General features: G+C 40.3%; 1 protein-coding gene across 1 annotated transcript in view; it reads right to left on the bottom strand.

Moving 5' to 3' along the window:
* LPP (LIM domain containing preferred translocation partner in lipoma) overlaps positions 1-16,858 on the bottom strand; it is a 729,950-nt gene that overhangs the window by 112,515 nt on the left and 600,577 nt on the right. Inside the window, exon 9 of the mRNA XM_068970945.1 lies at positions 3,042-3,211. Coding sequence (XP_068827046.1) covers positions 3,042-3,211 — 170 coding nt within the window. The remainder of the gene's footprint in view (positions 1-3,041; positions 3,212-16,858) is intronic.

Here is a 16,858-nt window from a genome sequence, read left to right on the forward strand (position 1 = left end):
ATAACAACACAAGGCACAGACTGAGGCCCAGCGATAGGCTTTCTCCATTCTGTACAGGAGATTTTTCAGACATCTCCTTTCCACTAATGGAACAAGAGGCAGTTGAATGAATGACATTGCTGGTGCTTCCTGTTCTAAGGGCTTTGGCTCCAAGAGAGATACACACAGCCCTATGGTCCTCCTTCATACAAACTCCATCTTCAAAACAAACATTTCATTTTATCTTCCCAGCTCCCCCACCATCCCGCTGAGAGAGCTCTACATTTTTAGTGTTGCAGCTTACTGGTCTTTTGAAATTTCAGAAGAAATTAAAATGCTAAAACATCCATCTGAGGGCTTGAGTGCTGTGCTGAACTCTGAAATCAATATCAAACAAGGGTCTTTGAGTAAAGCTTAACTGAATTCTGATAAAAATTAAATTACATTTAGAGTCACCACGGATAGATCTCATTAAAGGAAAATCCTGATTGAAGTTTCTTCAGAGGGTATGAAGTCAAAAAGGATGGTAAGAATTTCCGTTATTTGAATTCATTCACTTTTTCCAAGGATGTGATTAAATATCACCCAGTGTTCACTGTCATGCGCATACTATAGTAACAGGCAACCAAGCTGAAGAAAACACATCCTCAAGAATCACTGAGCTGCTATGCCTGAAATCGAGGCAGAAACCTTAGTCTACCAGAGGAAAAGCCCATATTAGCCATCTCAGACTTTCTTCAGTTTTACTACATACTTTGGAGAGTAAGCAAAGCATTTAAAAATGGGAGAGGAGTGTGTCTGAGATTTCCAAGCGTGATGCATCTCACTGCACGTTTGGTGCTCACTTTTCAAAAGTGCTAAATAGGCCTGAAATTTTATCAAAATTAATTTCAGAGCAATATTCATCCCACTACTGTTCCCTGAGCCAGCCCAGTGTGCTTTACAAGAATTGCCACATTTCACATTTGTAAGTCTTGGGAAAAATCCTGCAATAATCACCATTATATATGAAAAAACAGGCTTAGAAAGATCAAGCAACTTCCCTGAGGAGTTACGGGTTTAAGTGATGTAACCAAATTCAAACCCATGCTCTTCATACTGTGTTATGCTGTTTCCCAATATTGTCTATGTGATTCCTAACTAGGAAGGGATGAAAACTAAAGCAGGCAGCCGCTGGAGCAGTGAGAATTCACAGTGCACTCCAAAAAAGGGTGAAAAATAGACACGAGAACTACAAAAAAACCAGTATTATGTAGTCATTTAGTGTATGGACAAACAGCCACAGGTGCTTCTGGGAGCTCTGCTGACATTGCGACAGAGCCCACTGCAATAAATAATTTCACTGTGGCCCTAGATCACTGTGAATGACAATCCACACTACTTTTTTACAGGGGATTTTGCAATTTTCTCTTTCAACAGAGATTTTTAACAGTGATTTTTAAACATTCTTATTTCTTAAAGATGTAGATTTTGTTCACTAGACTTTTCCTGATATGTAATTGTTCCTTCCAAATCAATGGGGTATCACTGTGTTTGTATTTATATTCTGGATAAACTAAAGCCTTATTGTGTCTGCACTGAATATGAGACTAGTGTAAACCACTCAGCTCTGACACTAATAAAATGACATAAGTCATTTTCTTCCTCTCTGTATTCTCACTTCTAAAGAGAGGAGTTAGACAAATGATCTTAAGTTTTTTTTTCCAGCTCCAACATTGTGTGGCACTATAATGATGCTATATGTGACTAAGTTGCCTTTAGGGAGGAAAATGAGATAAAATGGAACTGGAGAGATGCAAAACAATATTTCATCTTGCAAAATCTTAATCTCAAAGAGATTTCAGATCTGTGCTACAGATTCCAGGGCTGCAATGAGTTAGAGCTGTCAGATAATGGGAAAATCCCAATGAGGCCAGAAACTTCTGTAATAAACTTGAACCTCGGGGCTCCGCCAAGCTATGTATAGCTTCTAATACCTTGCACCCGAGGTTTCTCTTATGTTGAAATGCTGTGGGGGCTGAAGGCCAAATCATGCCTCTTGTGTGGGTTTGCAAAAAAGCACTACTTTTTCCACTGATAAACATTCAACAGAGAGAGAAAATCATGAAGAAGGATGGCAAGGAAATTTACTTTAGATTTTAAAAGTTTATGTTCATTTACCAAACTGCTCTATCAGAAGACAGCTTAATGTGTAGATTTAAGTAGCCTGGCAAACAGCTAAGATAATGGGCCAAGTATTTTATAGTCACTCAACTATGTTATTAAAACACAATTGTGAATTTAAGGAAAGGAAACAGCACAACTATTTTCCTTTGAGGTGCTCTAAGATATCAATAGTTTATCTAACTGCATCACTGAAAATTTGCTAGGTATGACAGGCTAAGGGCTTCCTTGGTGGCTCAGTGGTAAAGAATTCACCTGCTAATGCAGGAGACATGGATTTGATTCCTGGGTCAGGAAGATCCCCTGAGAAGGAAATGAGGAAATTGCAACCCACTCTAGTATTCATGCCTGGGAAAAACCATGGACAGTGGAGCCTGGTGGGGCTTCAGTCCATGGGGTCCCAAAAGAGTTGGATACAACTTAGAGGACTAAATAACAATGACAGGTAAGAGAAATTCTGGGTAGAAAGAAGCTGCTTCAATCATCCCAGGAGTGTGAAAGAGTACTTACAATTCCCAAGGCCCTGTAACATGTTTCTCTATAAATATGACATCAAATATAGAGTGAGGCTTAATAACCAGAGGTGTGACTCTGCTACTTGGGAAACCTGATGCTTCAAGGGGGGACGTGTTAGCTTGTACATATATGCTTGTAAGCCCCAGGATGCTGATCTTCCTGGCAGACCACTAACTGAATGGTAGCCCCAGCCAATGCACCTTTTGACCTCAAATGAACAAGGGACATAGGGATAAAAATTAAGATATGCCAATCTATACACTAGCACAGTTTGAAATCTAATCAGAAGCAAAGACCCGAGGGCTACATTTGATCTGGAGTGATCGATATTTTGCCATAGAAGTCATTCTAGTAAATTACCCAAGGACCGAATCTGAACTTACAATGTAGCAGGGCTCGCAGTAGGCTTTCTTCTCCACCGCGTAGAAGGGCTGCCCTCGGAGCTTGTTGTTACAGATGATGCAGGTGAAACAATCCACGTGGAAAACCTGATCCATGGCAGTGCATCCGGTCCCTTCCCCAACTACGTTTTCGCCACAGCGAGCACAGCGGCCTGGAAGAGAAAAGGGATTGATGGTAAAGAACACCTTCAGTTCTTCTGAAGAGGACACCATGGGTGTCACAGTACAGCTGTCAAGTGAGCAGCAGCAACAGGGTCACCACCAATCCATCACCATCAAGCTCACAGGGACCATGGCAGCCACCACAAGGCCAGCACCAAGGGGATCTTACAAACCAGCTGAGGAGCTGGCTCTCTTAGACGAGGTTCCACGGGAAGTGACCACGTAGAACGCAGGTCTTCTGATGGGGAGGCCAATGCTCTGCCTCTGATCTCACACAGAAACGTAAGAGGAACTCGACTAAGGATGGTGGGAGTGGAAAGCACAGGATTCTTTCTCCTTGGAGCTGCCAGCTAGACTGTGAGGAAACTGGGTCCAGACTCGAACTCCAGCTCCTTCTACAAAAGCCTGGGTTGCAAAGCCTCTGCATCTAGTCCTTAGTGACAGGCAGATTAAAAACAAAACTAGTCTCTTTTATTTCCAGACAGCACTGATTGCTTTTTCTCATACTGAGCTGGGATGCTTCCTCACTGTTACCCAATAGTCCCAGTTCTGTCTTTTAAGGCCTCAAGAAATACGTCTCATTTCTTACACTTGACACCCTTTAAGATATTACAACTCAGCGTTGCCTCTAAATCTGCTTACAGTTTGACTATCCCTTAATCCTGCCACAGTTCCACAGACTGTAGGGTTCTGAGTCCCTCATGGTTGTGACTGTCATTGTCCAGCCCAGTGCTCTGTAAATTTTCAGCATAATACATTGATTCCTGGGGCTCCTGACCACATATGGACATCGTGTTTAGCTTGAGAAAAAACTGCTTTAAGTTTTTAACTAGAACATTAAAATGTAATTTAAAAAAATTATGTCATTGAAAGGCATTGTGCTGGCTACAGTCTATATCCATAACTGACTTCATTTTGGAAATCTTAAGCCAGAGGCCACAGTCACGTTCGTTTTCGCCTTCTTATTCTTTATTTCTATGAAGGCAAAAAGTCTTAACAGGTTATTACAAGTTCATTGGAAATGTCAGCAAGAATCGACAGATTTTTACAAATAAGCTTTAGCAAACCTAGTGCTTTTCTTGGTGCTTTCTATATATTAACTCACTTCATATTCACAATAACTTATATGGCAAGTACTATTGCTATCCTTACCTTACAGATGAGGAAACTGGGTTACAAGAGTGGTTAACTACCTTCTAACCCAAGCAGCCTAACTTCAGTGTTGATGGTCCTAACCGCTCTGCTGTCTTGCCTCTGCTTGGTTCTGTGCATCAGGATCGCACACAGAGCTGACACTATGGATAAATCTCTTACTAAAGACTCTTTCAGGGCTCCATCACATTGGATTGACTACCAATTAACACCTAAAAGGGATGGGGGTTAAATATTTCAGCTCAGGAGAAAAGAGGCAAAGGTGTTTCTAACTTCCTCTGGTTGCATTGGTCCTGGGAAGTGTTAATATATTTTGTTGCAGAATTTAAGTATAGACCAAACTTTAGAACATTTTCCCCCTAAAGAATAGACCCAACTATAGAACATTTTCCTCCTAAAGAATAAGAAACATTAAATGCTGAAAAAAATGTCAAACTCTTCAGCACTTGATATTTTTTTGAAGTCTTGATATTGTATTCTTGACATTTGATACACTTTAATAAACTGTGAGGCTTGATTAACAAATTGATATCAAAGAGTGAACTTGTATCTGTTTTTATTATAAGATGTATAACCTTAGGAAAGTACTTTAAAATTTTAGACTGTCATTCCCTTCAGTAACAAAGCTAGGACTACCATATGGCACCACTGTCGTGAATTCAGAAAAAAAAAATCCTCAACTGCTTTACTAGAAAGTTCACTATACTATGTTTGAAAAGGATGCTAAAAGTCTTGAGGCTTTATGCCACTATCTGATAATATTTTATTACAAAGAACATACTGGAAATTGCAGGTGAATGGATCACCAGTGCATAAAATATAATTCAAAAAATTACATCATAATCACAGCTTTCAAAAATGCTTTTCTCAACTGCTTGTGCAAAGTAATCACATTCACTCCAGTGTATATAGATTCATTTCCAGTATTTATACTAGCATCGTGTTCACTAACACATTTTTAATATTTAGCTGAACTGATCTTTATGGTATTATCTTTATGACTATTTTTTCCACTTTAAAAGAATCATTCAAATCACTGATGTAGTCTGGAAAAGTGAACAAATAGTGTAATGAAATAATAATAATCCTTTTAAAATGTAGATTTAGCAGCCGCAGGAAAAAAATACTAATATGAAAATACTGTGAGCTGAATGGCACTGTTAGTGAACATCAGTTAAACACCACCAATCCACACAGGTTTCGTGGTACATATGCAATCATTAAGAATGTGATGATTCATTACGCCAGTCCAGGTTTGATATAGGATCCTTGGGGCTGGTGCACTGGGATGACCCGGAGGGATGGTACAGGGAGGGGGGTTCAGAATGGGGAACACGTGTACGCCCGTTGTGGATTCATGTTGATGTGCGGCAGAACCAATACAATATTGTAAAGTAATTAGCCTCCAATTAAAATAAATAAATTTAAATTAAAAAAAAAAGAATGTGATGATTCATTAAATCATATTGGATTCCTGTGATTATAATTTTACATTTTATATTCATTAAATGCAAATCAACAAAATAATTATTTACTACTCTTCCCTTTTGTAGACACCAAACTGGACTTCTTGATACTCCATCAGGGACTACCAGTGATCTGTAGACCACAGTTTGGAAAAAAATTTGTTCTGGTCAAATGTTATTGACTATTAGTCATGGTGGTTGATGAGGCAGGTAGAGGTAGCAATTATGATTCCAGAGCATGGTTGCCCAAAGTGTCAAATCTGGAATCCAAAGGCCTGAGCTTACATGGTTTATAGAGAATTTGAGAGCTACCGATGAGGATCTAGGGGAAATTTCAATCACTGATTAACGGGAAAGGTCAGAACAGAGCCCTGAAGGTCAGGATGAAGGTCAGATAAGCTTTGGAATTCTCACTGTATTTAATAGGCATTCCTTAAGCTATTCACTTTTTGTCCAGTTCTATAATCTTTATGCTGGAGAAGGAAATGACAACCCACTCCAGTATTCTTGCCTGGAGAATCCCATGGATAGAGGAACCTGGCAGGCTACAGTTCACAGGGTCACAAAGAGTTGGACATGACTGAAGTGACTTAGCACACAGCACAAAATCTGTATGATACCAGGAAAGGAATTAGACCACGTCACTGCCTTTCACATTAATTGCAAGACTATATACATCCTACAGTCACATGACAAAATGTGGTATCATCTGAGAAAGTGCTTTGGAGATGTGGAAGGAACACTACACCTGAGAGGGCTCAGGAAAGGTTTTGTGGAGAAAGAGGCATTTAAGTCCAACCTTAAAGGATGGAATTGTGACAAGTAGGGATGGAAGAAAGAAAAACATTCGAGTTTTTCCACAAGAGGGGATGAGTGGCTAGGCTTCCTGGATCCAAAACCTCTGCAGTGGCTGGGTGGCAAAACAACAAGGTTTTGTCCTGGCAGGACAACAAGGTTTTGTCCTCTCAGCTATGAAAGCAGATGGACTGTGTTCACAAGGAACAGTCTTCTCCTTTATATGTTGGAGAATATTCTTCCAGAGTGGGTCAGGCTAATATGCTAGACCCAGACATGACCAGCACTGGTGCTTCCTGTACTTTTCCTATTCTTGGGAGAAATCGGGGACACCAGGTTGGAGGGCAGTCAGTCTGGCACCTTTAAAATCACAGGCACAGAAAGAGCGGAGAACAAAAATTAAAAATAGCACTACACATCAGCAGGACGGAAAAGGTGCCCGAATGTTCCCTTTTTGTATTAACAAAAATTTACAAACTATGCCTTTTATGGAGGCATTCACAATGGAAAGAAAGTTACTCTAGCATAGTTCATCCTTGCTCCTAGAGGGGGCTGGTGCTACACATCATTAAAAGCATCCCATGATCTTGCTGCCAATCTTAGAGAGAAGTATCTCAGTGCTTTTAAAGGAGAAAAACCGGGGGAATGGTACCAGACTTGGAGGCATCAGAGCATGAAGGAAACATAATTGATTAGGGGCCAATGGGAAGTTAAGGGTCAAGATCAGCCGCAAGGCTGGTGAGAGGAGCTTACTGGCAAAGCTCAGCATAGTAACCTAATGGCAGAGGGTTAGACAGCCTGGGGAGAATTTTGTCCGTGAATTGAGATGCCTGAACTAATAAAAAAGTGTCCCAGTATTTTTGTTTGTTGTACATATGGCTTTATATCGACCATGGAGCCAGTCGGAGATTCTTCCCACCGCTCCCCCTTTATCTCGCTTACCCCAGCAACTATCACAATCTCTGCAAAATCTCTGAAATGCTTCTTTTCCCTCACATGTCTGCTGACCACATTGGGCTTGTTATCTTTCATGGGCCATTGGAATGAATTCTTGATTGTTCTGCTTTCTCTGATTTACTCCCTCTTACAAATGTGAAGAGGGCTTCCCTGGTGGCTCAGTAACAAAGAATCTGCCTGCCAATCTAAGTTCGATCCCTGGACCACGAAGATCCACTGAAGAAGGAAATGGCAACACACTCCAGTATTCTTGCCTGGGAGATCCCATGGATAGGGGAGCCTGGTGGGCTATAGCCCATGGGATTGCTTAAAGAGTCGAACATGACTTAGCAACTAAAAACAGCAGGGAATGGGAAGGCTTTATGGTAGTCTTACCGCTTGAGCTCATTTGAAAAGACCCTGATGTTGGGAAAGATTAAAGGCAGGAAGAGAAGGCGATGACAGAGGATGAGATGGTTAGATGGCATCACTGACTCAATGGACATGAGTTTGGGTAAACTCCAGGAGTTAGTGATGGACAGGGAGGCCTGGCGTGCTGGGGTCCATGGGGTTGCAAAGAGTTGGACGTGACTGAGTGACCGAACTGAACTGAACTGAACCACTTGAGCTAAGTCTAGAAGTTTAGTTTTTGAAAAAGTCACTTTAGGAATGGCATGGGTACAGAATGACATTACAGGCAAATCTAGTTAAACTAGGGAGGTAAACTAGTGGGATCTGGGTTTTCTTTTTTAATGGTTTCAGCTTTCTCTTCTTGTCATGTGAATTTATTTCCTGCACAATATGAAAACACAATTTCATTTAAAAATGATGTCCTTGTGACAAGTACAGAATTAATAAAGTAGATCATAGACCAGGTTATGCAAACCCTCCTTGTTTCCGAGGTGAGACTGAAAATATCCACAGTACTTTTGAGAATTGGTACCATGGCAAAAGAAGTTAACATACTCCCAGACTGAAGCCTTATTCAGCATCAAATGTGTATTAGTACAGAGACTTCCCTGGCAGTCCAGTGGTTAAGACTCCACTTCTACTTCCCGGGGTGAGGTTTTGATCCCGGGCCTGGAAACTATTAATAAGATACTGCATGCCATGTGGCACTCACAAAAAGAATAAATAAAAAAGTAAAAAAGAAAAAGTAAACTAGTATATTTATGCAGACATGAAGCCAGGTCACATTTGTCTTCATATCATCCTTGCTAACTGACTTAGAAATTTCAGGCATAAGCAAAATTAATATTCTACCTTTAAATATTATAATGAAACTCTATATGCCAACTGTGTGATGCATCAGCTTTCTTACTAAGTACCTTCTAAAATATATTCTGAACAAAGTCCTGTTCCAAAAGTTGAATCAATAAGGTTATACCAGGGTAGTGAAATGATAGCAAGTTATTCCTAGAAGAAAGCTTGCTTCATTTTATCCTCTGTGTACCCACTGGAGTTATCTTCGTAAAGTACAGCTTCTGTTAAACCTATTCAGAAATTATCTTCCACTGAAGGTACAAAAAGATGATGGCCCTTTATTCAGCACAGCTTTTACTTTATGGAGCCATGTAGTATTAATGCGTGTAATAATAGACAATCTGTTTTTGTAAACTGCTTAAGTCCTAGGACAGTGATTCTCAACCTTGCTAGTATGTTGAAATAATCTGGAGAATTAAAAAAAAAAAACAAAACAAAACACTGATCTCTGGGTCCCAGCTCCAGAGGTTCTGATTTCCTTGGACTGAGTTGGGGTGTCTTAGGATTGGTACCTTTTAAAAGCTCTCCAGGTGATTACAATGTTCAGGCAAGTCATGCTACTGTTCCAAGGGGTGCATGTTTTTCTATTGCTTGTCAGGATAACAGCTGATAGCTATTGCCTGAATACTTCATCTGCATGCAAGACAGTTAGGGAACAGACTATTAACCATGAGTTGGCTGAAAAAATTAGAGAATTTTCTGTGGCATCATAATATATCTTACTTTTCATGAACAACAGTAATTTCCCTAATGCTGTCTCTTTATGTCTTAGACTGAAGAGTTGTCAGTGGCTTTCCATCCATTGATAACATACATGAAGAGAATCAGCTAAGTTACCATAAAATAATTTGCCAGCATCAAGCCAGAGAAAGCAGTTCACATATATTAAATACAAGCCCACCTACAGAACAGGCTTCTTTTGTGCTGTAAATAAATTTAACATATGGCACTGCTATATGGCCTTGGAAAATACAAAACACACAAAGAATGTCAACAAAAAGCCATTTAAGGTGTGATATCACATTCCATACATCATACCTCAAACTGAGACTATTGTTTTGGACTCTACTCTTAAATAATGTACCAATATCCAGTCTCCTATTGTCAGCGCTAGTTAGCTCTGTGAATCCTGAAATCCTTATCATGTATTAAAAGCTGGGCTGAGGACACATCTAACTTTGTCACAGCTTGTGTGTAAATAATTATACTACTTCACTGTTATTGCTTAAATGGTCCTTGCAGAGACAGCTTGCAGATTCGATGGGCACCTGGATGGAGAGGAGAAGCAGAGGGCTGATGGCTCTTCTCTCTTTCTCTTCCCTGTTCTCTCTCTCATACACACACAAGCATGGACAACACGAAAAGGAGCAATGACCATGATAGCACTAGAACCAGTGGTAAATACATAAGCTTTTGGAAGGAGACACAATAAAAAGCATTTTAGTACAAAATTAGAAATTAAGCTAAGTAACAAGAAAACAAAATAGGTTCCCCAAATTCATCAGAAAGAATGGTTCAGGAATGGGTGAACAAAGGCCTGGGTAACAAATCTGATGAGATGGAGAAGCTGGTGACTTACTAGTAAAAGCCATTACAAAGTCTAACCATGAGGTGATTTGTTTACAGATACCTGTTTGCTTGGGCTTCCCTGGTAGCTCAGCTGGTAAAGAATCCACCTGCAATGCAGGAGACCGCGGTTCGACTCTTGGATCGGGAAGATCCGCTGGAGAAGGGATAGGCTACTCACTTCAGTATTCCTGGGCTTCCCTGGTGGCTCAGCTGGTAAAAAAAATCTGCCTGTGATGTGGGAGACCTGGGTTTGATCCCTGGGTTCAGAAGATCCCCGGGAGAGGGGAAAGGCTACACACTCCAATATTCTGGCCTGGAGCATTCCATGGACTGTATAGTCCATGTGGTCGCTAAAGTCAGACACAACTGAGCAACTTTTACTTTCACATATTTGCTTAGGTTGGACCTTCAGGTAAGGAGGTAAATTGGGAGGGGGAATCCCACATAGGGCTGCAAAAACAAGCATGTTTCACTAAAATAAATATATCGCATCGCAAGGAAGCATAACAAAGACATAAAAGAAAACTACTGTATTTTGTCCTCTGGGGCAGACACTGCATTAAGTATTCTATATACATTATCTTACTTAGTGCCATCAACCTTTCTTTATTATTATTTTATAGATAAGAAACCTGGGGTTAAGTCACTTGGTCGAAGTCTCAAAGGTAGAAATGAGGTGAGACTGGGATGGGAATCAGATCAGATTTCTAAAGCCCATCTTTTTAATCAGCACATGGTTTTCTAGGAACACACTGCATTATGCAATCATATCTGTGATGTTTTCAGCATTGCTGAGGAGCAGGATCTATTCTCACTCTCAGGAAAAAAAAGGAAGCCAGTAGAGCATTACATTTCCAATCCCTCAAGCCTCAGGAGAGCTTAGCGTCAGGGTTGGCTACACATGCGGAAATCAGTAGAGGTAAGGATCCTTCAGAGAAGAGCCTGAAATGTTGAACCTCAAACTCTGGCTTCCCACCAGGTACATTTTAAAAATAATACAGATGGCCATATTCCACTTAAACACATTCTGATTCATTTGGTCTGGAGTGGGGACTGATATCATGATGCTAATGTGCAGAGAGGTTGGGGACCTTTGTCCTAAAGGAAACCACGTGTTCATGTGTTCCACAAAGCGGATTTTATCCAGAATATTCTTAGAAAGTGGTGAGGTTTGGGACCAAAGTCCTGGCCCTCAGGAGTTACATCCTAGGAAATTGCAGAGGGAGTGAGTTAGCCACCAGCCACCCTGGTTCTGCTGCTGCTGCTGCTGCTAAGTCGCTTCAGTCGTGTCAGACTCTGTGCGACCCCACAGATGGTAGCCCACCAGGCTCCCCCATCCCTGGGATTCTCCAGGCAAGAACACTGGAGTGGGTTGCCATTTCCTTCTCCAACACATGAAAGTGCAAAGTGAAAGCGAAGTCGCTCAGTCATGTGCAACTCTTAGCGACCCCATGGACTGCAGCCCACCAGGCTCCTCCACCCATGGGATTTTCCAGGCAAGAGTCCTGGAGTGGGGTGCCATTGCCTTCTCCAACCCTGGTGCTAACCTTCACTAAACTAATATGCACAGGCACGGTGGTAAGGACAATCATGTTCTGACAACAACTTCCCGTCTCAGGAGGAGAAGCACAAACACAAATGAAAACCAGACAACACAACAAAAGCAAAACAAAAAACAACACTGCTTTGCAATTTGGGATACAATACCTGGTGCCCTTTGAACAAAATTAGGTATTCCGTGGTATAAAGGCAATTGGACAGAACTGCAAGTCTTGCCTTGTTACTCACTAGCTAGCTATGGGAGCCTAAACAAGTTTCCTAAATTCTCTGAGCCTGAAGTCCCTTATTTTTAAAATAAGTAGTTGTGTCATCTATCCAGTTTTTCTTTCAACCCGTCAACAGATAAACTTACTGAGTTGCTATTGTGTTCTAAGTCCTGTGACAGTGGTTACCTTTACTCAGGCTCTATAAAAAGGGATGGATAAACAACAAGGTCCTACTGTATAGCACAGAGAACTGTACTCAGCATCCTATGATAAACCATGATGGGAAAGAATGTAATATATACATAAATAGGCTATAAATATGTGTGTGTTTATGTGTGTGTGTGTGTGTGTGTGTGTATATATAGAGAGAACTGAATCATTGTTGTATAGCAGAAATTAACACAACATTGGAAATCAACTATACTTCAATTAAACAAATTTTTTAAAAAGGCCATGACAATGACTGCCTTGCCTATCTGGTCACCGAGTTGAATGACAGGAACAGCTACAAAGTGCCGAGTACAGGCCTTGCTTCTTTCTCCCTCCAACTACAGGAGGCAGAGAACAACTTAAAATGAAGAGGACCAGAGGCGGATGCTCTGAATCCTTCTCTGAAGATAGTGGTCCACGTGAGGGTAAGAGGCAGTTGCATCTGTGAGGCAGTTATAAGATGTTTACCAATGTGGTACTAGTATAATTTAGTGCTAGAAATTCAATCCCAAACTTGAAAAATTTTTTGGACCCCAGAATGATGATAATCGTCAAGATTTATTCAGCACTTATTTGCCAAGCACTGTTTTAAGGATTTAAATATTTTATCTCAAGTAATCCTTCCAACACCCTCATGATATGCTGCTGCTGCTGCTGCCAAGTTGCTTCAGTCGTGTCCGACTCTGTGCGACCCCCAGAGATGGCAGGCCACCAGGCTCCCCCGTCCCTGGGATTCTCCAGGCAAGAACACTGGAGTGGGTTGCCATTTCCTTCTCCAATGCATGAAAGTGAAAAGCGAAAGTGAAGTCACTCAGTCGTGTCTGACTCTTAGCGACCCCATGGACTGCAGCCTACCAGGCTCCTCCATCCATGGGATTTTCCAGGCAAGAGTACTGGAGTGGGGTGCCAGTGCCCTCTCCGCTCATGATATAGGTCCTCCCATTATGTTGATTAGAGTATAAGAGATGGCAGCCTAGGGCGATAAGGTAACTTGCCCTAGGCCACAGAGCTAACTATTGAATCTGGAACTGGGACTCAGTCAGTCTGGACTTAAAACCCACTAAACTCCTCCTCTAACCTGGCTTTTGGCTTTAGAATTTGAAAATTCTGGCCTGGCAGATGTAAGTTTGCATAAGCCTTACAAAATTCCTAATAGCAATATTAGTATCTATTTTGGCTAAAGCATTATTTCAAGTTAATTGTTACACTTAGGCATTTTCATAGTCTGATTCTTAATTTTAATCTGTTGTTCTATATTTAAAATTCATTTCATGATTGATCTGTTAACAGGAAAAAAATCAATGTTTATTAGTACAGTGAAAAAGCTGTGACTGCAATGATTATTTTGGACTTAAGATTAAAATATGCTTTATGGTATCTATCATGAAAACTTGCCTTTCCCTCAGGCTCTACTCAATGCTAAAAAATCTTTAAGTGTGCCATGTTACTTTGTAGTTTTATAGGTGGAAAATCTCCACATGAATTTTTGGTTATTTAAGAGCAAATCTACCATTGAGTGTTCCTGAAGCTACTGTATTTCAATATCTAACAACAGCCATAATATTCTCTTTACAATATTATTAAATAAGAAGCACTCCTTATATTTATATATGGGTTTATAATTGTAAATGTACTTTCTCACTCAGTGCTACCAAAAAGAGCAAAATGAACCCTATAATTAAGACTTCTTCTTTTAGATTTTTAGTATACGAAGATTGAAAGAAATCCTGCAAGCTCACATAAAACTTCTTCATTTCCGTGTTCTTATTTGAATCTTGTAATAACTAAAGGCCAGAGAAGACAATTATCTTCTTTTAACAAGTTAACCTAGGAATGATGTTGTGTATAACTTGACAGGTAGATAACAGAGCTGGGTTAACCCCACTTCATCTAACCCCAAGTCCTAGTAATCTTGCTGGACCACATAACCTGCAAGCCTGGTGATGGGCCTAGAGATGGGTGATATTTTCACCTGATACTACGGCCCAGGAAAGCCATTCAGTCTTACTTCGGGGTTTTAGATTTTCTACTTAGTGCTAAAATGATTATACATTGTTAAAGGATTTTAAAAATCCTAAAATGCAATAGTACATGAAAACTTAGCAACCATTCAGTCCAACCTCATTTACAGATGATAAAGCAAAGGCTCAGACAGAGAGAGTGCCTTGATTAAGATCCTACAGCAAATCAATAGCGAAGGTGAGACCTGAATCCAGGCCTTCAGGCTCTCAGCACAGTGCACTTGTTGTTTATTGTTGTTTAGTCACTGTCCTGTCCATTCTTTGTGACCCCATGGACTCTAGCCCTCCAGGCTCCACTGTCCATGGGAATTCTCCAGGAAAGAATACTGGAGTGGGTAACCATTTCCTTTTCCAAGAGATCTTAACCCAGGAACTGAACCTGAGTCTCCTGCATTGGCAGGTGGATTCTTTACTGTTGAGCTACCAGGGAACATGCACTTATATTGCGTGAAATTATTTCCCAGTGTCTGCATCAAATATTAGCTTCTTTCCACTAGTAGGTGCTGTGGCCTGAGCATAAGGTAAAGTTTCATTGTAAATAAAATATGGTGTCCACGAGGATGACTCCTACATGATTCCAGAACAAGAGTAACGCCATTACCCTCTGAACCAGCACAACCACTCGACTTCTGTCTGAAACACCTGTTATACTTTGGATTTGCACATCTAAATGCTCTGAAAATGGAAAAAAAAAAAAAAAGCAGCAGCAAGATGTGGGGTGCTGGGTTCTGCTGAGGTACCATTTGGTAAAAGAAGGTCAGTTTCTGGTTCCTGTTTAAACAAAGCTGGTCTGAATCCATCTGTCCACTGGAGTTAATGTATTCAATAGTCACTTGATTGGCTTCCACTTTTATTTCATTTGTTAATATTAGGCTAAAAACCATTTGAGTGAAATAAGTAGCAGGTTTGTGGTCAGAACTGAGTTCTAGTCCTGGTTCTACTATATATATATATATCTGTGACTTTGGGCAAGCAACTCAGTGACTCAAAGTGTTACTGGGAGGAATATATATATATATATATATATTATATAAAGCTATAAGTGCAAACAAAATGTAACGAACTCCTTCAAACTATATCACTGTAAAAGAAATTTTGTTATAAATATTAATGCAAATCACATGCACAATATAGCATAAAATATTTATATATCTGGGGCTTGTATCCGGGGATCATATTTTGAGGAATTCCTATGCAAAACTACAAGATGGAATGCAGTATTGGATGTCAGTAGATAGATTTTGAGGAGCTAAGCTTCTTGGAAATGCTGGCTGTGCCATTATTTTCCCAGTGGAGAGGGCAGAGGGATGCCATGAATATTTGACACATGATGCTACATCAGAGCTCAGAGGGAGACCAAGGCACTAAGTCTTAGATCTTTAGGCCATTTTTGCCCTTGCGTGTCTGTAAAATCCTCGTTGCTAAACTGCAGTAGGCATGGATTCCATCTCTAGCACTTGCATAGCAACACTGAGCTCTCTGGGCGCTGAAGTGATGTCTCAGGAACAGATACTAACACATGTGCACACAGTATGTGAAAGCACGCAAGATTGAAAGTGATTAGTGCATTACTCTTAGGTAATACTTCCCACTGAGATTACACTCCTGGAAAAATTCCTCTGTCTCAAACAGCTTGCACAATTGTCTGCTAACACTTGCCCAAAATGTTTGGGATAAAAATGGTGTCAAATTTAAGGAAACACACTTCTCAACTTTCTTTGTTAACATCTGAATAAAACATGACAAGGTTCCTACTTTACCCCCTCTCTTCCTTCATTCAGAGAACAAGTCCCTTCACAACCTTGCTTGGTGTGAGAGAAGAAACAGTCACCCTCCTTTGCCACCTTCAAAATGGCACAATCACTGGGTTTAAAGGTAGAAAAGCTTAAATTCCAGCCTAATAAATCCCACTGGCTATCATCATGTCTGAGGTGCAGTGCAATATTTTATAAAAAGAACAGAGCAAGAAATCACATATCTATCTGGTAGAAGCTTGTGGCCCTGTGAGATCATGGAACAATAGCACAAGAAAGGCACAGAAAGTTCTCCAGGAAGGATTTGGTGGGGACTGAAAGAACACGTTGATATGAGAGTCTGAGCAATACTGGAACATTTCCTTAATGTACCTGGCCGAGGCATATATTGAATACTTTCTAGCTCTTGCTATAAAATGAATACACTGAATCAAGTGATTTGAAGTGTTTTTCTAAGCACCTTCCTAGTCTTCAGTTTTTCATTCTAAGATGAATTTTATAAGGTGAATATGAAAATTGAAATTAGATTAAGTCTGCCTGAGGGTAAGGAGAAGAAGCTCAATGATAATATTTGGATACCTTTTCAAGACCCCAAATTTGTTGAAAAACTATAAAAGCTATAAACAAACAAAATATAAGAAAACCAGGCAATAGGCATGTTCTGTTTATGTCAGCAGAATATTTCTGGGTGATTCCTCTTGTAAT

The sequence above is a fragment of the Capricornis sumatraensis genome, chromosome 1, assembly GCF_032405125.1.
Source record: "Capricornis sumatraensis isolate serow.1 chromosome 1, serow.2, whole genome shotgun sequence".
NCBI classification, from domain to species: Eukaryota; Metazoa; Chordata; class Mammalia; order Artiodactyla; family Bovidae; genus Capricornis; species Capricornis sumatraensis.